General features: G+C 41.8%; 1 protein-coding gene and 1 long non-coding RNA gene across 3 annotated transcripts in view; one reads left to right on the top strand and one right to left on the bottom strand.

Annotated features, from left to right (window-relative positions):
- The window catches only part of LOC139579371 (uncharacterized), a 331703-nt gene that overhangs the window by 81229 nt on the left and 226717 nt on the right, over positions 1-23757 (bottom strand). The window lies entirely within an intron of this gene.
- On the top strand, positions 8121-20349 carry LOC139579336 (GTPase IMAP family member 9-like). Of its 2 annotated transcripts, XM_071407899.1 has the most exons (4): positions 8136-8210; positions 8907-9018; positions 13439-13512; positions 13860-20349. In XM_071407899.1, exons 3-4 carry the CDS (start codon positions 13506-13508, stop codon positions 14948-14950), a joined length of 1098 nt encoding a protein of 365 aa, XP_071264000.1. In that variant the 5' UTR covers positions 8136-8210; positions 8907-9018; positions 13439-13505; the 3' UTR covers positions 14951-20349. The 2 variants fall into 2 exon arrangements, with proteins under 2 accessions (XP_071264001.1, XP_071264000.1); XM_071407900.1 differs by lacking the exon at positions 8907-9018 and having other exon boundaries at positions 8121-8210.

Raw genomic sequence — 23757 nt, 5'->3', positions numbered from 1 at the left:
CACCAGAGATCTGTATATAATGATGAGATGCTCATGTCTCCGGCCTAACAATAGGAGTCGTTGTCCCAAGGCGGGAAGGCAGGCGACTAGCTTAGGTTGAAAGTAAGCACATAGAAACGCATTGAGCTTATTTTGCACAGATTTGGCGAGAGTGAAAATTCTTGCTTGGTCTCTTTCTCCCAAGCCCCCCCTACCAATCACAACAACAAAGATCAGAGTTCACTTCTTCCTCTCTGACAAACGGTTTCAACTCGCTTTTTGAATTTGAGGTTTGGTCCAACAGAATCGGTCATATTGGCACTGAAACACATGGAGACATTCTTGTACTGTAATAGAGGAGAAGTTAACCTTTAGAAACATACCCTGTATATGGGCTCCAGAGTGGCACAGCGGACTAAGGTACTGCATCTCAGTGCTACATGTGTCACTATATACAATATCTGTATACTTCTGGCCCTTCTTTGGACACTGTGTTAACTAACCTCCAGACGAGCTTCAATGCCATACAACTCTCCTTCCATTGCCTCCAACTGTTCTTAAATGCAAGTAAAAGTAAACTCTTCAACCGATCGCTGCCCACACCTGCCCGCCCGTCCAGCATCACTACTCTGGACGGTTCTGACTTAGAATATGTGGACAACTACAAATACCTAGGTGTCTGGTTAGACTAAACTCTCCTTCCAGACTCACATCAAGCATCTCCAATACAAAATGAAATTTAGAACTAGTTTCCTATTTCGCAATAAAGCATCCTTCACTCGTGCTGCCAAACATACCCTCGTAAAACTGACCATCCTACCGATCCTCGACTTTGAGAGTGTCATTTACAAAATAGCCTCCAACACTCTACTCAACAAACTGGATGCAGTCTATCACCAAAGCCCCATATACTACCCACCATTGCGACCTGTATGCTCTCATTGGCTCGCCCTCGCTTCATACTCGTCGCCCCCCTCTAGTGGTGTGGGGGCTGGGCTTTGGCAAAGTGGGTGGGGTTATATCCTTCCTGTTTGGCCCTGTCCGGGGGTATCATCGGATGGGGCCACAGTGTCTCCTGACCCCTCCTGTCTCAGCCTCCAGTATTTATGCTGCAGTAGTTTATGTGTCGGGGGGCTAGGGTCAGTTTGTTATATCTGGAGTACTTCTCCTGTCTTATCCGGTGTCCTGTGTGAATTTAAGTATGCTCTCTCTAATTCTCTCCTTCTCTCTTTCTTTCTCTCTCTCGGAGGACCTGAGCCCGAGGACCATGCGTCAGGTCTACCTGGCATGATGACTCCTTGCTGTGCCCAGTCCACCTGGCCGTGCTGCTGCTCCAGTTTCAACTGTTCTGCCTGCGGCTATGGCACTCTGACCTGTTCACCGGACGTGCGACCTGTCCCAGACCTGCTGTTTTCAACTCTCTAGAGACAGCAGGAGCGGTAGAGATACTCTTAATGATAGGCTATGAAAAGCCAACTGACATTTACTCCTGAGGTGCTGACTTGCTGCACCCTCGACAACTACTGTGATTATTATTATTTGACCATGCTGGTCATTTATGAACATTTGAACATCTTGGCCATGTTCTGTTATAATCTCCACCCGGCACAGCCAGAAGAGGACTGGCCACCCCTCATAGCCTGGTTCCTCTCTAGGTTTCTTCCTAGGTTTTGGCCATTCTAGGGAGTTTTTCCTAGCCACCCCTGCATTGCTTGCTTTTTGGGGTTTTAGGCTGCGTTTCTGTACAGCACTTTGAGATATCAGCTGATGTAAGAAGGGCTATATAAATACATTTGATTTTGATTTGATTTGATAAGGTTCTATCTGCATTTTTGTCAAAATTTAGTTATTGACATAGCCTTGTTCTGTTCAATGTTCTCTAACTATAGAGCACTCTAAACACCCTGATTCATGTAGTTAAGTTCAAATGAATACAAGTTAAAAATTGCTGACACTTTTCAAACCAAGGAGATATTGGAACTTAAAGCCAATTATCTCAGAATCATATTCTTTTTTTATTTATTTTTTTATTTCACCTTTATTTAACCAGGTAGGCTAGTTGAGAACAAGTTCTCATTTGCAACTGCGACCTGGCCAAGATAAAGCATAGCAGTGTGAACAGACAACACAGAGTTACACATGGAGTAAACAATAAACAAGTCAATAACATGGTAGAAAAAAAAGAGAATCTATATACAATGTGTGCAAAAGGCATGAGGTAGGCAATAAATCGAATAATTACAATTTAGCAGATTAACACTGGAGTGATAAATCATCAGATGATCATGTGCAAGAAGAGATACTGGTGTGCAAAAGAGCAGAAAAGTAAATAAATAAAAGCAGTATGGGGGGTGAGGTAGGTAAATTGGGTGGGTAGTTTACAGATGGACTATGTACAGCTGCAGCGATCGGTTAGCTGCTCGGATAGCAGATTTTTAAAGTTGTTGAGGGAGATAAAAGTCTCCAACTTCAGAGATTTTTGCAATTCGTTCCAGTCGCAGGCAGCAGAGAACTGGAAGGAAAGGCGTCCAAATGAGGTTTTGGCTTTAGGGATGATCAGTGAGATACACCTGCTGGAGCGCGTGCTGCGGGTGGGTGTAGCCATCGTGACCAGTGAACTGAGATAAGGCGGCACTTTACCTAGCATAGCCTTGTAGATGACCTGGAGCCAGTGGGTCTGACGACGAACATGTAGCGAGGGCCAGCCGACTAGGGCATACAGGTCGCAGTGGTGGGTCGTATAAGGTGCTTTAGTAACAAAACGAATGGCACTGTGATAAACTGCATCCAGTTTGCTGAGTAGAGTATTGGAAGCTATTTTGTAGATGACATCGCCGAAGTCGAGGATCGGTAGGATAGTCAGTTTTACTAGGGTAAGTTTGGCGGCGTGAGTGAAGGAGGCTTTGTTGCGGAATAGAAAGCCGATTCTTGATTTGATTTTGGATTGGAGATGTTTGATATGAGTCTGGAAGGAGAGTTTGCAGTCTAGCCAGACACCTAGGTACTTATAGATGTCCACATATTCTAGGTCGGAACCGTCCAGGGTGGTGATGCTAGTCGGGCGTGCGGGTGCAGGCAGCGAACGGTTGAAAAGCATGCATTTGGTTTTACTAGCGTTTAAGAGCAGTTGGAGGCCACGGAAGGAGTGTTGTATGGCATTGAAGCTCGTTTGGAGGTTAGATAGCACAGTGTCCAAGGAAGGGCCGGAAGTATATAGAATGGTGTCGTCTGCGTAGAGGTGGATCAGGGAATCGCCCGCAGCAAGAGCAACATCATTGATGTATACAGAGAAAAGAGTCGGCCCGAGAATTGAACCCTGTGGTACCCCCATAGAGACTGCCAGAGGACCGGACAACATGCCCTCCGATTTGACACACTGAACTCTGTCTGCAAAGTAGTTGGTGAACCAGGCAAGGCAGTCATTAGAAAAACCGAGGCTACTGAGTCTGCCGATAAGAATATGGTGATTGACAGAGTCGAAAGCCTTGGCCAGGTCGATGAAGACGGCTGCACAGTAATGTCTTTTATCGATGGCGGTTATGATATCGTTTAGTACCTTGAGCGTGGCTGAGGTGCACCCGTGACCGGCTCGGAAACCGGATTGCACAGCGGAGAAGGTACGGTGGGATTCGAGATGGTCAGTGATCTGTTTGTTGACTTGGCTTTCGAAGACCTTAGATAGGCAGGGCAGGATGGATATAGGTCTGTAACAGTTTGGGTCCAGGGTGTCTCCCCCTTTGAAGAGGGGGATGACCGCGGCAGCTTTCCAATCATTGGGGATCTCAGATGATACGAAGGAGAGGTTGAACAGGCTGGTAATAGGGGGTGCGACAATGGCGGCGGACAGTTTCAGAAATAGGGGGTCCAGATTGTCAAGCCCAGCTGATTTGTATGGGTCCAGGTTTTCCAGCTCTTTCAGAACATCTGCTATCTGGATATGGGTAAAGGAGAAGCTGGGGAGGCTTGGGCGAGTAGCAGCAGGGGGGGCGGGGCTGTTGGCCAAGGTTGGAGTCGCCAGGAGGAAGGCATGGCCAGCCATTGAGAAATGTTTGTTGAAGTTTTCGATTATCACGGACTTATCAGTGGTGACCGTGTTACCTAGCCTCAGTGCAGTGGGCAGCTGGGAGGAGGTGCTCTTGTTTTCCATGGACTTTACAGTATCCCAGAACTTTTTGGAGTTAGAGCTACAGGATGCAAATTTCTGCTTGAAAAAGCTGGCCTTTGCTTTCCTGACTGACTGCGTGTATTGGTTCCTGACTTCCCTGAACAGTTGCATATCGCGGGGGCTCTTCGATGCTATTGCAGTTCGCCACAGGATGTTTTTGTGCTGGTCGAGGGCAGTCAGGTCTGGAGTGAACCAAGGGCTATATCTGTTCTTGGTTCTGCATTTTTTGAACGGAGCATGCTTGTCTAATATGGTGAGGAAGTAACTTTTAAAGAATGACCAGGCATCCTCAACTGACGGGATGAGGTCAATATCCTTCCAGGGTACCCGGGCCAGGTCGATTAGAAAGGCCTGCTCGCAGAAGTGTTTTAGGGAGCGTTTGACAGTGATGAGGGGTGGTCGTTTGACCGCGGACCCGTGGCGGATACAGGCAATGAGGCAGTGATCGCTGAGATCTTGATTGAAGACAGCAGAGGTGTATTTGGAGGGCAGGTTGGTCAGGATAATGTCTATTAGGGTGCCCATGTTTACGGATTTAGGGTTGTACCTGGTGGGTTCCTTGATGATTTGTGTGAGATTGAGGGCATCAAGCTTGGATTGTAGGACTGCCGGGGTGTTAAGCATATCCCAGTTTAGGTCACCTAACAGAACAAACTCTGAAGCTAGATGGGGAGCGATCAATTCACAGATGGTGTCCAGGGCACAGCTGGGAGCTGAGGGGGGTCGGTAGCAGGCGGCAACAGTGAGAGACTTATTTCTGGAGAGATTAATTTTTAAAATTAGAAGTTCGAACTGTTTGGGCATAGACCTGGAAAGTATGACAGAACTTTGCAGGCTATCTCTGCAGTAGATTGCAACTCCTCCCCCTTTGGCAGTTCTATCTTGACGGAAAGTGTTATAGTTGGGTATGGAAATCTCAGAATTTTTGGTGGCCTTCCTAAGCCAGGATTCGGACACGGCAAGGACATCAGGATTGGCAGAGTGTGCTAAAGCGGTGAGTAAGGCAAACTTAGGGAGGAGGCTTCTGATGTTGACATGCATGAGGCCAAGGCTTTTTCGATCGCAGAAGTCAACAAATGAGGGTGACTGGGGACATGCAGGGCCTGGGTTTACCTCCACATCACCCGAGGAACAGAGGAGTAGTAGGATGAGGGTGCGGCTAAAGGCTATCAAAACTGGTCGCCTAGAGCGTTGGGGACAAAGAATAAAAGGAGCAGATTTATGGGCGTGGTAGAATAGATTCTGGGCATAATGTGCAGACAGGGGTATGGAGGGGCGCGGGTACAGCGGAGGCAAGCCCAGGCACTGGGTGATGATAAGAGAGGTTGTATCTCTGGACATGCTGGTCTCAATGGGTGAGGTCACCGCATGTGTGGGGGGTGGGACAAAGGGGGTATCAGAGGTACGGAGAGTGGAACTACAGGGTCCATTGCAAACCAAAACAATGATAATGAAAACTAGCCTGAACAACAGTATGCAAGGCATATTGATATTTGAGAGAGACATACAATAAGGCATAAAGTGATTGCAGGTCTTGATTGGGAGAGCTAGCTAAAACAACAGGTAAGATAACAGCAGCAATAACAGGGTGCTAGTCTAACACAGCAACAACAGGTAAAAATGGCGACGACTAGGCAGAGAGGGTCGGATTAACTACACACAGATCCTGAGTTAAAGCACAGAGCCGACAGATAAAACACAAATAAACAGAATGGAGTACCGTGAATTAATGGACAGTCAAGCATGCATCAGCTATGTAGCCAAGTGATCATAGTGTCCAGGGGGCAGCCGTAGATGGAGCAGGGAGGCCTCCACTAAGCTAGCACGCGGCGTTTAAAGTTAGTAGCCCGGGGGGTGGTCTGCTCAGACGGAGGGGGTCTGCTCAGACGTGGTCGTGTCGACAGAGAATCCAAGCCAGATGGCGATGGCGAAAGAGAGGTTGTGAATTGTAGAATTGTGTTTGCTAACTGGTGCTAGCTTCGTGGCAGTGGCGCTAGCTGCGCTAGCCGCAAGCTAGCTGTGAGGATCAGAAGCAGTGGCTCAGGGATTACGGCAGGAATCCGGCGTTGTTGTCGAGAGACAGTCCGATGCTGGTAAATTGGTGAGTAATATCCAGGCTAATAACAGGGCTGGTGTCTGTGCAGAAGGTAAAAGCTACTAGCAGCGGCAAAAAAAATGGCTAAATTAGCTTGTAGCTGGTATTGTAGCCCAAGAATTCGCTGGTAGACCTCTTCAGCTAGCCGGCAGATGGGCCTAGCTCGAGGCTAGCTCAAGGCTAACTGGTGCTTGCTTCGGGACAGAGGTGTTAGCCAGTAGTAGCCACTCGGTTGCAGCTAGCTAGCTGTGATGATACGGTGTAATTGTCCAGAGCTTGCGTCAGGAATCCGGTGATGTGGTAGAGAAAAAGCAGTCCTATATGCTCTGGGTTGATATCGCGCTTGCAGACTGGCAGGTATTGGCCCGGTATTGAAGCTGGCTGTGTCCGAGTTGAGGGTGAAGACCGCAGCAGTGGCTAACTGACTACTAGCTAGTAGCTAGTTATCTGGCTAGCTTCTGATTGGGGTTACGGTTCTAAAGTATAAAAAAAATAGCAGGTCCGTACCACATTGGGTGAGGCGGAATGTAGGAATGTATATTCAGTTCCTAGATGGAAAGTGAAATTAAAATATATACGAAATGTATACGAAAAATACGAAGACTATTTACTATTTACTATTTACACGCGACAGGACAATACAAACACACGTCCGACTGCTACGCCATCTTGGATTCATCCAAGATCCATGTAAGAAGGGCCTTATGATTGATTGATTGTTGACAGTTTATTAAAGCTGGTATTTACCAATGATGATACTTACAGTAACAACGGTAATCAGAAGTGCCTTGCATGTAGAGGAAGGGTTAAAGTAGAAACAACAGAGCCCCTGTCCAGAAACAACTACCCTTTTCTTATACAGCACTGGTGGAGATCTGAGAGGATTGGACAGGTTGAAGCAATAATGAAATTCCACCTAGCCTATCAGAGGTGAAGCTATCACCATATTAATCATTCATGTCTTCTCAGATCTCTACAAGTATCTTGGGGAAAGGTTTGTTTCTGGATAAAAATAGAGACGCATCTCCATAATGAATTAAAATTTCAACTAGCAACAGACCAACCAATATCCCAGCCAGCAGAAGGGTTTTGTAGTTAGCTACATACGTGCTTTCAAGACAGATTTAATTTATTTGTATTATAAATAAAATATGTTTTAATTGACAAGATTCTCAGCATAAAAACAGTAAAGAAATTAAGAGACTCACTCAGCTGTGAGTCTTTCTGGGTACGTCTCTAAGAGCTTTGCACACCTGAACTGTACAATATTTGAACATTATTATTTTTACAACTCATCAAGATCTGTCAAGTTGGTTGTTGATCATTGCTAGACAGCCATTTTCAAGTCTTGCCATAGATGTTCAAACCTATTTAAGTCGAAACTGTAGCTAGGCCTCTCAGGAACATTCATTGTAGTCTTGGTAAGCAACTCCAATGTATATAGTTATTTTATGCCTGGTTATGACACCTACATAAAAGTGTCAAAACCCACATTTATTCAAATAATTTTTTCCCTGCCAAGAAGATTCCTTTTGTTTTACATTTGTTTCCCCAATCCATTGTTGTTGCAATAAATATTTTTTTCATAATGTTTTATATAACTTTCATGATGCTTTATGACCATTCTGTGTCACTTTACTTGGACGAATAAAATGGTCGAGGTCCTGTCCGAAAAGATATGCAGGCATTGCATTGAATCAACCACTGGTTGCGTGCCACATCTTCCAGATGGCACTATCATATGATGTGGTTATCTGACATTAAATACCTATCCAGGCGTTGTGAGATATAGCTTTAGTCAGCTTGCATCAGCAACGTAGTCACCGCAGGAACTCAACACGGCATTTCCAAGAAATCACGTGACTGACTAGAAAGCAAAAACGTTCATACGCCCCACAGTGCTATAAAACATTGGCTGCATCTCCAATTGTAGACATGACTTCAGATACCTAGCTCAAACGGCAGCCAAAGGTAAGGACGGCCATAATGTTACTATTACAAGACAAGCCTGAAACACATTCCTGTTGCATGTTTTGATATTACAAATGGGTGTTCTTTCCAAATTGACATTCAAAAATGATGACGAAGTTTAATATTTGTGAAACTTTTAGAAAGACTGCATATGCAATTTATTTTATACAAAGCATTCGATAATATGTTTATTGTAACGAGAGAAACTAATGAATACATGTCATGTGTAAATAAAGGCGTTATGATATAGGCGTTATGATGTAGGCATTATGCACATTCCTAAAACTGGACATATTTATTTATATAATATGGACATATTTAATACACATCTAATGATTTCTGACAATGAATTCTATCATTTTGCTGCCTGCACTATAAAAGATATCTTACCATTTTAAAGCTAGAATCCTAATTGAAACAATAACAAAGCGTCCTCCCCACCCGTTATGCTAAAAAGCTAAGGACTGGGGCTGGATAACCACTCAAATTCATAGACAGAGCTATAGACTGATATCAAATGTATAGTTTTAACCATGTTTGTTTACATGTATGTTTACAAATAGAATTAAACAAGTTTAGGCCTTAATTCAATCAGATCAAGGAGATAGCCGACAGCCGCATAGCTTATCTTTAGGCGGTGTCGTAGCTGTTCTTGTGATCATTGTCATGAAGCCAAACCATTCCCACTTGCATTAGATGATCAGCAACGACGGCCGGTTATTCAGAGGGGTGTTCTACTACGCTCCCATTGGCTAGCTAGCATTGTCTCACTCACAGGCGATCAGCGCAGAGACAGTGACCTTCCAAGGTAAGGATGGAAAGTGTAATTTAACAATTTGCTGCCTACCGTAATGCAGACCTATTATTATCATGTTTGGTAACATTTGCCCATGTATTTATTTTCAGAGTTTCAATGAGTTGTAAAAATGTCTCAGAACTCTGCTGTCAGCTAAGTTAACCTAGGCTACTTAAAGTTACTAGCTCGGTATCTGAAGTTGTTATATTAACATTAGTAGTCTATTATCAGGTAAAAGCATATGCTTATAATTCATTATTTCTCAAATATTTTTTTGCGCTACGTGATATTCACTTCCGGACTTGGAGAGCGCTCAAAGCGTGGTAGAACGCTACTCTGAATAACGGGGCGTGGTTTTGGCTTAACTACGTTGGGAAAAAGAAAGACGCTGTTCAGACGAGAACATGTAGGCTATAAATAAATAAATAATGACGTTGAAATTGAAAATCATTAAATGAAACAATGAAGATGTATATCTGCCCAATCGAGGTGTGGATTACATCTCACATTCCAGTGATCGAATTTATAAAAAGACTTGCATGGTATTTATTTTAACAGACTCCGTGCAGCTAATGGTAATGTCCCCCAGGAGCTGATTTAGTCCCGAGAAGTAACCGTCCAAAAAGTAATTCAGAAACCTTTTTAATTTCCATATGTACTAGGAAGCTTAAAGTTTATTTCTTCGACTAAAAAAGTGGAAAAAATAAATTACTGATTGAAAGTATAAGGGGACATCTGTGAAAAAGCTGAGGAGCTTACTCAGGTGTTCAAAAACTCATATTAGACCGGGAGCCTAATGCATTAAATGTCCATTGCGCTGCCGGTTCACCAGTATGAACGAAATCGCGAACAGCTTTTTTTGTTCCAGCCCTCAAGAACTGTTTTCTGCTAAAGATGATAATCCGTTTCCATCTGACAATTTTATTTTTGGGTCGCCTGGCTCGTTGCAAACTGTGTGAAGTCCATTTATTCCTAACAAAGACCGTAATTAATTTGCCAGAATTGTTCATAATTATGACATAACATTGAAGGTTGTACAATGTAACAGCAATATTTAGACTTAGGGATGCCACCCGTTAGATAAAATACGGAACGTTTCCGTATTTCAGTGAAAGAATAAACGTATTGTTTTCGAAATTATAGTTTCCGGAATCGACCGTTTTAATGACCTAAGGCTCGTATCTCTGTGTGTTATTATGTTGTAATTACGTCTATGATTTGATATTTGATAGAGCAGTCTGACTGAGCGATGGTAGGCAGCAGCATGCTCGTAAGCATTCATTCAAACAGCACTTTCGTGCGTTTCCCAGCAGCTCTTCCCAATTCTTCAAGCATTGAGCTGTTTATGACGTCAAGCCTATCAACTCCCGAGATTAGGCTGGTGTAACCGATGTGAAATGGCTAGCTAGTTAGCGGGGTGCGCGCTAATAGCGTTTCAATCGGTGACGTAACTTGCTCTGAGACTTGGAGTAGTTCCCCTTGCTCTGCAAGGGCCGCAGCTTTTGTGGAGCGATGGGTAACGATGCTTCGAGGTTGGCTGTTGTCGATGTGTTCCTGGTTCGAGCCCAGGTAGGGGCGAGGAGAGGGGCGGAAGCTATACTGTTACACTGGCAAAACTAAAGTGCCTATAAGAACATCCAATAGTCAAAGGTATATGAATATAGAAATGGTATAGAGACAAATAGTCCTATAATTCCTATAATAACTACAACCTAAAACTTCATACCTGGGAATATTGAAGACTCATGTTAAAATGAACCACCAGCTTTCATATGTTCTGAGCAAGGACATTTAACGTTAGCTTTCTTACATGGCACATATTGCACTTTTACTTTCTTCTCCAGCACTTTGTTTTTGCATTATTTAAACCAAATTGAACATGTTTCATTATTTATTTGAGGCTAAATAGATTTTAATGATGTATTATATTAAGTTAAAATAAGTGTTAATTCAGTATTGTTGTAATTGTCATTATTACAAATAAATAAATAAAAATCGTCCGATTAATCGGCATCGGCTTTTTTTGGTCCTCCAATAATCGGTATTGGCATTGAAAAATCATAATCTGTCGACCTCTATTGGAGTCATTAACTTGTTTTTCAACCACTCAACAAATTTCTTGTTAACAAACTCTAGTTTTGGCAAGTCGGTTGGAACGTCTACTTTGTGCACGACACAAGTAATTTTCCCCATATTTTTTTTACAGACAGATTATTTCACTTATAATTCACTGTATCACAATTCCAGTGGGTCAGAAGTTTACATACACTAAGTTGACTGCACCTTTAAACAGCTTGGAAAATTCCAGAAAATGATGTCATGGCTTTAGAAGCTTCTGATGGGCTAATTGACATAATTTGAGTCAATTGGAGGTGTACCTGTGGATGTATTAAGGCCTACCTTCAAACTCAGTGCTTATTTTGCTTGACATCATGTGAAAATCTAAAGAATCCCCCAAGACCTCAGAAAAAAATTGTAGACCTCCACAAGTCTGGTTCATCCTTGGGAGCAATTTCCAAATGCCTGAAGGTACCACGTTCATCTGTACAAACAACAGTACGCAAGTATAAACACCATGGGACCACGCAGCCGTCATACCGCTCAGGAAGGAGACGCGTTCTGTCTCCTAGAGATTAACGTACTTTGGTGCGAAAAGTGCAAATCAATCCCAGAACAACAACAAAGGACCTTGTGAAGATGCTGGAGGAAACAGGTACAAAAGTATCTATATCCACAGTAAAACGAGTCATATATCGACGTAACCTGAAAGGCTGCTCAGCAAGGAAGAAGCCACTGCTCCAAAACCGAAATAAATCATTATCTCTACTATTATTCTATTCTGACATTTCACATTCTTAAAATAAAATGGTTATCCTAACTGACCTAAGACAGGGAATTTTTACTTGGATTACATTTCAGTAATTGTGAAGAACTTAGTTTAAATGTATTTGGCTAAGGTGTATGTAAACTTCCGACTTCAACTGTACATTTGGAAACTACGTTCACCTTAGCCAGAATATTTAGCAATTAGAAATGCAACATTTATTTACACTTAGATGTCTTTCTTTGTCATCTCTCTGTTGAAACCACCTCGATCTGTCTATGGGGAGTAGTTTGATGTAAGTCTCTGGTTGTCCACAGAGGTCACAATGTCCTTCTTAGTTGTAGGCCTCTTTGCTTGGAGTGTTCTTAGAATGGATACCACAGGTGTCACACACGGTGGTGAGAGGAATCTGTTCTTCCATCTCATATTTGGTCAAATTGTCCCCGACTACTTTACATACCCATCTGCAGAGTGTGAATGTTTGGTCTTTACCTCTTCACTCGTCAAGAGCTTTACAATTTTCTGGTCTTGTAGTTTTAACCATTTCAACGTGTGGACCACATCCTCACGTTCTCAATTCTGTATTTAAATTCTCAGCTAGTCCTTTTAAGCACTCTGGCCTGAATGGCGGTTCCATCATGTTGACATGAACTCTGAGCTCACTTGGGCGTGGCTACTGACTGGGCTGACTGAAAAAAACTATTCTCATTTAGAAGGCTAAAATCACATTGCTATCTTTTCCAAAATAGTTTCATATTGAATACATTTTACAACATTTAGATGTAAATCTGATATATATATATATATATATATATATTAGTGAAAGCTCTTAAAGTTACAGTGCTTCCATTATAACGTCTTTCTAATCATTTTAATAACATCACAAAATAGACATTAATTTCCCATATTCCATCTGTGATCATTGAAATATATTGTCTCGGTGTCCATTACTTGATGTTGAAGTTTTTTGTGCAACGCCCAGACATTCCATTCTCAGTTTTACAACCGGCTGTTAAGTCATAAAACCGGCTCTGTAAGAGAGAGAGAGAGTTTGGCTGTCAGCCATTGGCCTTGCTGATCCGGCACCTTTGATCCTCACCAAGGAGAGAGAGTCATGCCACTTATGAAGGGCATCTTTAAGATGAAGTCATACTCTTGTGTGTGCGCCTCTTCCTGGTCACATTGTGGCATTGATTTCAGAGAGCCCTTTGAGACAGCAAACTCATCAATTGTAGCATAGATCTCTTTTCCATTTTCAGATTTATTGGCACACACTTTCTGTGTCGACATTTTGATAAAAGCTCCCGTTTGTTATTAGGGTTTCTGAGGAAGTAATAGAACTTCCATGGAAGTTGGTTGTCTCCCCATCTTGAGTCTGTTAGACTACTTTGTGGGTAGGCAAAGAATGGACAATGACAGCTCCGTCAATTGTGTTTCCTTTATTTAGGCAGTTATCTGTAGATAACATCATTGTTAATTTGCTTAGAGTCTGTACTTTATAGACAAAAAACATTAGTCAAAGAAGCAATGCGAGACTGAAAATGTAGCTTTAGTAGTTCTGTAAGATCACACAGTTCTGTAAGATCAACAGTTTTTTTTATCCAACAGAGACCAAATTGCTCTGGTTGGGAACAATAGACCTGGGAAGACCTTGACAGCATTCCAAAACCCTAACATGGCTGGTGAGTACTTAGTCTTTGTTTCACTGTATGTAGGCTACAAGACAGTGATGGGCACGGATTTATATTTTTATAAATCTTTTATTTTATTTTAATGGGTTTGCACAAAATAATTATATTTTAAGTAATTAATACATTTTCATTTACATAAAATATATGTAGGATTACATGTAGCTTCATTTATATATAATGTAATTGGTAATTTGCTTACAGTTCATATTCTACAGACCAATGTCTAAGAATCTAGAGACTGATCATATTCAGTAGCAGTTCTGTAAGATGACCAAACAGAAAGAACATCAACACCAGACTTCTTTCTACAGTAACAACATGTCCTTCTTATCCAACAGAACAAAATAAAGAGGTCCGGATTGTTCTGGTTGGTAAGACTGGAGCTGGGAAGAGCGCAACAGGAAACACCATCCTGGGGACAAAAGCATTTAAATCAAAAATGTCCCCTGTTTCTCTGACATCAGAATGTAGTAAGAAAAGAGGAGAGGTGGGTGGGCAAAGTGTAGCTGTTATCGACACACCTGGCTTGTTTGACACTAAGTTGACACAGGAGGAGGCACTGAAAGAGATCTCACAGTGCCTGGTTTTCTCCTCTCCTGGTCCCCATGTGTTCCTGGTTGTGATCCAGCTGGGAAGATTCACTGAGGAGGAGCAGAAAACTGTGGAGATGATTAAGACATTATTTGGGGATGAAGCATCCAAATACACCATGGTTCTCTTCACACATGGAGAGAGTCTTGATGATGATGATGATGACGACGTTGTAACAATTGAAGATTATTTGCTTGAAAATCCACATCTTCAGTGTTTGATTCCCAAATGTAATGGAGAGTATCAGGTCTTCAACAACAAAGATAAGAATCGCTCCCAGGTCACTGAGCTGCTTGAGAAGATAAACAAGATGGTGAAGATGAATGGAGGGAGCCACTACACCACTGAGATATTCCAGGAGGCTGAGAGAGCGATTGAAGAGGAGAAGAACAGGATCCTGAAAGAGAATGAAGAGAAGATACGCAGAGAGGAGGAGAAACTGAAGATGGAAAAAATGAAACTAAAGGCTCTGGAGAAAGCGCTTAAAGAGGAGAATGAGAGGATCCTGAGAGAGAACAAAGAGCATGAACTCAGATATGAGGAGAAACTGAGGGAAATCAAAATTGAAGCTCGGGAGGAAGCAATCAAAGAAGAGAAAAAGAGGGTCCTGAAAGAGTACGAAGAGCAGAGACTCCGAGAGGAGAAACTGATAGTGGTATCATCCGGAATGTTTGCTGTGGGGGAAGAAATAAAGGCGCTACCAGAAAAACATGAAAGAGAGGCTAGAGATGAAGCTGAACAATTTTCAATTTTTAAATATTTGGATTTCAGTGGAATGTTGGCCCCCGTCTTGCTTAAGTTGGTCAGCTACATCGGAAGCAAATGTACTATACAATGAAAATGTGAAACAGCGCTGTTCCAACTAACATTGTTCTACTCTACTGATTAACTTGCTTAGATATTCAACAAAGTAACTAGCTATTGATATCAGTAAATCTTCTGACTTTTTTTTCTTAGTGTCTCTTCATCTTGCCTGTTCCAGTTAGATATTGTAATATGGGGCGTCTTCAGAAATTACCTTTAGATTAGGCCTATATCATGTCATGTGACATACATCTTCTAAATGCAGGCAGTTGTGGCAATTACATTGACTTCTACCTGGATTCGGTCCTATGTAGCAACATTTGAAATTTTTTATTTTTTATTTTTTACATTGGATAAAAGTAGAGACTCCGAGTTAGAAAATGGTATTTCATACACTGCATTTGAGAAACAATAAGAAAATTATTCTGCTTTGAAAGCTGATAAACTTCTAACCCCATTTTTGAGAAAATGGCCCGTGAATGTTTTGGCACACCAACTGGAGAACTCTTCTTTGTCGACACCCAGCCAGCATCGTTTACACCCTCTTAGGCCTTAGCCCTACCCATCTCTTTAAGGATTCCCGTGAGGCCATGTGCTAAACAGAGTGAGTAGTTTATTAAACAACCAAAGATTTCAAGACTGAAAGTGGTGAAAGTAGTAGCCTACAACATGGAAAAACTCCAGGTAAAAATAAATGTTATCCAGGCCTTGGCTTATATCCAAATCTGACTTTGGTGCAGGTCATGTTGTTCTTCACATTACCATCTCTGGTAAACACACACTATATCAAATAAAATCTACATGTATTTGTCACATGCACAGGAGACAGAAGGTGTAAACAGTTCAGTGAAATTGATACTTGCAGAGTGGAGTATTTTGTTTAGACATGCAGCTAGCTAAACAATTAATCATAATCCCAACTCAAAAATGCCATGAATCTGTAGCTAAAGATAACCAACTAGGTTCAATGTTATGTAGCTAGCTAACATTAGGCTATAACTAGCAATGCAGAGGTTTTCTGAGATATTAATAATATTACTACACAGATCATACACGTAACGTTAGCTAGCGAACCAGCCAGCTAACGTCAGCTAGCTAACAGTACACATTAACTTGCAATAAAGACAACTTTCAGACAAAATTTGAAATGTATAATATCTGAAAATGTTGCTAGACTCTTACCTTTATACATGGATGAATGCTTCTCCCTCTGCCATGGTTGCCCTTAGTTTGAAGACGTAATGCGGAGATGGGTGTTTTATACAACAACATCCTGTGTCTTCTTCTGTGGGTTTTATGGCAGACTACAACCCAAAAAGGTGTGTTACCGCCACCAACTGAAGACGGTTGAAAAAACCAAGGTAAAAATAAAACCCATGTGATAGGGAAAACTAACTTTATCCACCCAAAATAAAACAATAAAAAAACACATTGGAAAAACCCCAAAACCCCAAAACTCCCACTTCTTCCTTCAAATCTCCATATCTCCATTCTCAGGGTCTATGACCTGAGAGGATGGTATGGCTTGTGACAATACTCCTTGCAATTCAGTCCCATATCCACCTTGGCAGTGCCATTAATCACCATAGCTAAAAAGACCACATAGTCCACCTTCTTAAAACCTCTTGGAAATAGGGGGCACCCTTTTCACTTTTGGATAAAATTGTGCCCAATTTAAACGGCCTCGTACTCTGTCCTAGATCATATGATATGCATATTATTATTACTATTGGATAGAAAACACTCTGGAGTTTCTAAAACTGTTTGAATTATATCTGTGAGTAAAACAGAACTCATTTGGCAAGCAAACTTCCAAACAGGAAGTGAAAATTCTGAAATGGGTCTCTGTGAAAGGCATCGCCTATTCAATTGCCTTGTATTTATGGATCTGTATGCACTTCATACGCCTTCCACTAGATGTCAACAGGCAGTAGAACGTGGAATGAAGTGTCTAGCCTTCTGTGGGACCGGATGGGAGTCGTTGGAGTGAGAGGTCAGCCATATTGGCAGTATTTGGCTACGCACTTGGGAATGTCATATCTTTGTCTGCAATGCGTTAGGTAGACACGAAGAAATGCTCCGTCTGGGACGTTATTGGATATATATGAGAAAAACATCCTAAAGATGGATTCTCAACTGAGTTTGAGCAGTTTATTAGACTTTTATTTTCACTTTTTGAATTTTTCGTTCATGCGTCAAATCTTCATGGACACGTGAGCTACACATGCTAGCCAAAGTTGCTAATTCGACAGAAGAAATGGACATTCTAAAACAAAACAACGATTTATTGTGGAACTAGGATTCCTGGCACTGCATTCTGATGAAAGTTCATCAAAGGTAAGGGAATATTTATGTTATTTCGTATTTTTGTTGACTCTGTTGACTCCAACATGGCGGATAATGGCTGAGCGCTGTCTCAGATTATTGCATGCTGTGCTTTTTACTAAAGTTATTTTTTTTTAATCTAACACAGCGGTTGCATTAAGAACCAGTGTATCTTTAATTATATGTACAACATGTATTTTTCAGCAAAGTTTATGATGAGTTTTTCTGTTAGATTACGTGGCTGTCTAAAATGTCTCCGGACATTTTGGTGTCATTTGTGACCATGGCGGCAATGTAAAATCACGATTTGTAGCTATAAATATGCACATTTTCGATCAAAACATAAATGTATTGTATAACATGATGTCATAAGACTGTCATCTGATGAAGTTGTTCAAAGGTTAGTGATTAATTTTATCTCTATTTGTGGGTTTTGTGAAAGCTATCTTTGCGGTGAAAAAATGGCGTTGTGTGTTGGGCTATTGTGGTGAGCTAACAAAAATATATTTTGTGTTTTCGCTGGAAAACGTTTTAAAAATCGGACATGTTGGCTGGATTCACAAGATGTTTATCTTTCATTTGCTGTATTGGACTTGTGATTTCATGAAATTATATTATATCCCTGTGGCGCTAGGCTAGGCTATGCTAGTCAGCGTTTCTGATGAGAATGATCCCGGATCCGGGATGGGTAGTCAAGAACATATTTGGGTCCTGCTGTTGAACTGCAACCCCTGCAGCCTTCAGTGAAGGCCTATCCAACACCATGGACTCTTCAGCAGCACCATTCGAACCCTCAACTCTTTTAACAGCCACTGCATATGACATTCTCTGGACAGCCCTGACATTTTCCGTCCCATTCTCTCTCACCCTTGTTGGGCATTCCAAAGACGTGGCTTCATGGTTCCCACCACAATTGTAACATGTCACATTTTTATCACATTTAAAACACATGATATGATCTTTTCCACAACTTGAACATCTCGGCTTCTCCCTTCTGAAAACACATGACCAAAACCTTTAAAGTGATCACATTGCATTGGAACAATTAACAAACGATAATCATTAACAAACCAAACCATACGCATTATCCTACAAGATAAGAAGGGATATTCTCACCACGGTATGCTACTTTGCTCTGTTATTCCTTTGGACAATATTGCTTGATTCAACCGCCATTATATTCACGCTCCACATCAATGTCCACTTCCGCCATCTGTTAGCTAACTGTGTTCTCTTTTCGACTCTCTCCGCATTTGGAAATCATCTCTCTGCTTCCACAGGGCATTCCACTGATTTCAAAACTCTGTCAACCCCTTCCGTGACAAAAATACTATTCATTGCCGTTTCTTCTGATGACAGTGATGGGGGAAGACTCTACAGTGTCTGGGGAAATTAAAATGTTTTTATCTAAATCCGGTATATCCTCATTGTCTGATTCTGAGAGGCAACATTGCAACATTGCACGATGGTCCTCCAGAAAGTAGTCCATCACGACTTTTCCCACTGATCTTTGTTGATAGCGCTATTACCTTCAGGGCAGCAATGCAACCCTTTTTCAGTTATTCATGATATCTTTCAAAAAAAGCTGTGGTAGAAAGGATTATCCACAAATACTGAACAGCTCATGTTATAAACAGAAGCGTCCTACATGGCAGACCAATCCGAACTCATCTCTCAGCAGGTTGAAGTGACTAATCTGCTTGGAGTAACCCTGGATTGCAAACTGTCATGGTCAAAACATATTGATACAACAGTAGCTAAGATGGGGAGAAATCTGTCCATAATAAAGCACTGCTCTGCCTTCTTAACACCACTATCAACAAGGCAGGTCCTGCAGGCCCTAGTTTTGTCGCACCTGATCAGTTGTGTGGTCAGCTGCCACAAAGAGGGACTTAGGAAATTTACAATTGGCTCAGAACACGGCAGCACGGCTGGCCCTTAATTAAAAGTACACGAGGAGCTATCATAAATGATATGCATGTCAATCTCTCATGGCTCAAAGTGGAAGAGAGGTCTCTTCACAATCCCCAAGTCCTGAACAAACTATGGGAGGCGCACAATACTACATAGAGCCAAGACTACATGGAACTTTATTCCACATCAGGTAACTGAAGTGTTAGAATCAGATTTTTTTAAAAACTGGTAAAAATACACCTTATGGAACAGTGGGGACTGTTAGGAGACACACACACAGGTACAGACACATGCATGTGCTCAAAAACGCTAGCACACACACTCTACACACACGTATATTGTATTATTGTTGTATGGTGGTATTGTACATTTTGAATTGTAGATATGTAGTGGTGTAATAATGTTATTGGATTTACTGTTTTATCTTTTGTTTTATATGTAATGTAAATGACTTAATGTGTTTGGACCACAGGAAGAGTAGCTGCTGCCTTTGCAACAGCTAATGGGGATCCCTAATAAATACAATGTCACGCCCTGACCGTAGAGAGCTTTTTATGTCCCTATTTTAGTTTGGTCAGGGTGTGATTTGGGTGGGTATTCTATGTTCATTTTCCATGTGTTGTATTTCTTTGTGTTTGGCCGGGTGTGGTTCTCAATCAGAGGCAGCTGTCTATTGTTGTCTCTGATTGAGAACCATGCTTGAGGCCAGCAGCATACCACCCTGCATACCACTGCTGGCTTGCTTCTGAAGCTAAGTCAGGGTTGGTCCTGGTCAGTCCCTGGATGGGAGACCAGGTGCTGCTGGAAGTGGTGTTGGAGGGCCAGTAGGAGGCACTCTTTCCTCTGGTCTAAACAATGATCCCAATGCCCCAGGGCAGTGATTGGGGACACTGCTCTGTGTAGGGTGCCGTCTTTCGGATGGGACGTTAAACGGGTGTCCTGACTCTCTGAGGTCATTAAAGATCCCATGGCACTTATCGTAAGAGTAGGGGTGTTAACCCCGGTGTCCTGGCTAAATTCCCAATCTGGCCCTCAACCATCACGGTCACCTAATAATCCCCAGTTTACAATTGGCTCATTCATCCCCCTCCTCTCCCCTGTAACTATTCCCCAGGTCGTTGCTGCAAATGAGAACGTGTTCTCAGTCAACTTACCTGGTAAAATAACAGTAAAATAAAAAAAATAAAAAATAAATGCTTAGGTAACTTTTCCCCATCGATACGTTGTGGGTAGTTATTTTCTGTTTTGTGTTCTCTGCACCTGACAGGACTGTTTCGTTTTCGTTTTGCACTTTGTTATTTTGTTCTAGTGTTCAGTTTAAATAAAAGTCATGAACACTTACCACGCTGCGCTTTGGTCCGATTCTTCCTCTTCAAACGACGACACCCGTTACATACAAATACACATGTCCAGCCCATCCATTGTCTCAGCAAATCATTGCTTAAAAAAAAAAAAGATCAATACGTTCAAATACCTCTGCTGTTAAGTAGTGACATGCTACATACACCTAGCTTCTTGAAACGGGTCACAGATGTATGTTCTATAGCTTAGATTAAGCTCTATGACATTTTACCTGGCTTTGCTGTGTCTGTGATTGTTTCCATTTATGTCAACAGTAAACATTATGATAATTTAAGACAAAATAAATTATTACATAAAATATATATGTTTTATTCTCTTTAAATAACACAAATAATTATCATGACAGTTTATTAAAGTTGGTAATTCCCAATGAGTATACTACCAGTAACAACGCTAATCAGAAGTGTCTTGTATGTAGAGGAAGGGTTCTAGTAGAAACAGAACCCCTGTCCAGATACAACCCCTAACTAGCCCCTTCCTATAGGCCCTGGTGGAGGTCTGAGAGGATTGGACAGGTTTAAGCAATATGGTGAAATTCCACCTAGCCTAGCAGAGGGTAAGGTGGAGCTATCACTATGTTGATTAAATCTATCAAGTCTATTCCACCTAGCAACAGACCAACCAACATCCCAACCAGCTGAAGGGTTTAGTTTTTAGCTAAATATGTAATTTTAGGGCAGCTTTCATGTATTGGCATTATACATAAAATATGTTTTAATATACAAGGTTCTCAGCCTTAAAAATAAAAAACATCTTCATACATTGCATTACACTCCATGACTCGGTCGTTCCATTGACATTTGGGTCAGTGTTCGTACCATTGTCATTATGACATCCTCAATATCTGACAGAACAGTGGAATTATTTGGATGGATGCATACAGTTGTCCAAACTGTAAATCATGGTGTTTAAACAGTGCAGTAATAAAGAGACTCTCAGCACAGTTGAGTGAGACCGGCTACGGCCCAATACTCTGGTTCATCTTCACTCCTTTTCCTACATATATCACTGGCTAGATGAACTGGTTAGAACTGGTTATAAATGTAAATAGCTATAGCCATATAGTCATAAACCTTTTTAAGTCTCCTAATATCAGTGCATATGATATGAATATGGCCTTGACCTTTTCCTGAACAAATGACCTGACTAGGAAAACCTCCAGGTCTATAACTAAGGCCTGGAGCATTCCCTGGTCTGATCATGTATAGCTTCTCCTAGAATGAAAGGGTATGAGGAAAGGAAGCCATAAAACAGAATTGAGACACAGCCATGTGAGACACAGTGGCCTGGTCTGTTTGGGTCCTCCAGGCCAGCAGAGGGAGAGAAAAACACCTTAAGCTCTGGGGACGACAGACAAAGTGGAATCCTATTCCCTATATAGTGCACTACTTTTGACCAGGGCCAATGGGGCTTTGGTCAAAAGTAGTGTGCTATTTCAGACTCAGTCCAGTCAGCCTCAACAGACAAGAAACCAGCAGGCCTATGAAATCAAGAACGCAGCGAATATCATCAATTGTGTAAAAAAAACATAGTAAAGATGATGTACACCTCAATCACTTTATATAAAATTATTACACTCAGTTCTCTAATCTCACACACACAGGTACGGGGAAAAGACCAGCGAACAGTTAACATTTCAAAAAAGACATCGGGACAAAATACAGTCATTCAGTCACACACACTCTCTCTCTCTCACACCATCTCTCACTCTCTCACGCCCTCTCTCTCTCACACAGAACTTTGAGAGTTATAATCTGTACAATAAATAAGGATAATTGATTTTCATGATGTTTCAAAGTTATCCGAACTGTTAAAGCTCAGACGCACTTAGGGGATACCTGGATCATAGAGGGTTATGGGAAGAACAAGCACCAATTCAAATCTCCAGCACCACCCAGACCAGTGAAGAATCATTAGTAGGAATCAAATAGAAAGATTCAGAGTATAGAAAGTGAGTGAACAAACCAGGGACACACTGACATTATCAAATGGCTCCAGGTCAACAACCAATATATTAGATCTCACATCAATAACCCACTTCTGGTTTCCTATTCTGTAGAATAAAATAATTAATTCACACGCACACACAAGCTGTTCATCCAGTTCAGGTTGTAGTAATCATCAACATCATCAGTTCCTCATCATTAGTAATAATTGATAGTAATAGCGACAATAAACAGAACCAGTCAAAGTCTCAGTAATGTCACTGGTGTTGTTGTTGTTGTTGGTCAGTCAGCCCACTAGGGGGAGCCCTTCCTAAGTCTGTGCCTCCGGTAGGGGCAGCCCAGGCACGCAAGGTGCAGTTGGAGGAGCGAGACCGTAAGCCCCGCAACAAAGCAGTCCCTTGATTGATGTAGCAGCTGAAGCGTAACCGATGCCGCCCCCATTGAGGTTACGGTAGGGTCATCGGGACAGAAAGCTCATACCAGTCAGATAGCAGTCCGGTTTAGAAATGACCTCATCTTGCTTAGGGGCGGGGCCAGCAGGGGGGCCCGGGATTACGGCGCGGTAGCCGCTAACCCTCCAGCCAGCTGGACGGCCAATGACCACCGTCGCCGAGATATTGTTGTTGTCCAGAAGAGGGAGAGAAGGGAGGGAGGGGAGGGCGTTGAAGACTGGGTGGCCCCAGCCGGTAGGCTGCAGAAACAGTGTAGTAGTGTAGTAGACATCTCCCTTGTGTAGGGACAGCGCCCTGTAGTCTGCCAGGAGACCTGCTGCAGTCCATAGGCTCCCCCAGAGAAAAACCTTCCTCCTCTTCCTCTTCCAGAGACACCATGTCCAGGTCCAGAAGCAGCCCTGAATCATCTGATGTATTTCATCAGCCCTGAATCATCTGATGTATCTGATGTATTTATGGAAGTTTTTATGAAGTGTATAACATGACAAATATATTATATTATATATCATGTAGTATTCAAAGGATACCTAATTAATCAATCAAGTTTTTGTAGGCTGTATCATGCATTATGCAAAAAGCTAACAACAAGATAATTTTTGCAGTATGGTCATTTACAGTAAAATGGCAGCCAAAACCTAACATGGCTGCCCAAACTAAGGATGACACAATGCCAACAGTCTCTCTGCCTCTGGAATATTATTGTGAGGCACAGCCTGTAAAAAACATTCATATTTCTGTTGTCAAATAATTTTTCAGCCTTCTCTCTGACTCGCTCACAAAATATAGTACATTCATTGCAGAAATATTATTTAATAATCTTTTGCTGTATTTCTTTGTTTTTG

This window comes from Salvelinus alpinus, chromosome 6 (genome assembly GCF_045679555.1).
Source record: "Salvelinus alpinus chromosome 6, SLU_Salpinus.1, whole genome shotgun sequence".
NCBI classification, from domain to species: Eukaryota; Metazoa; Chordata; class Actinopteri; order Salmoniformes; family Salmonidae; genus Salvelinus; species Salvelinus alpinus.
This window is presented reverse-complemented; position numbering and strand designations above follow the sequence as displayed.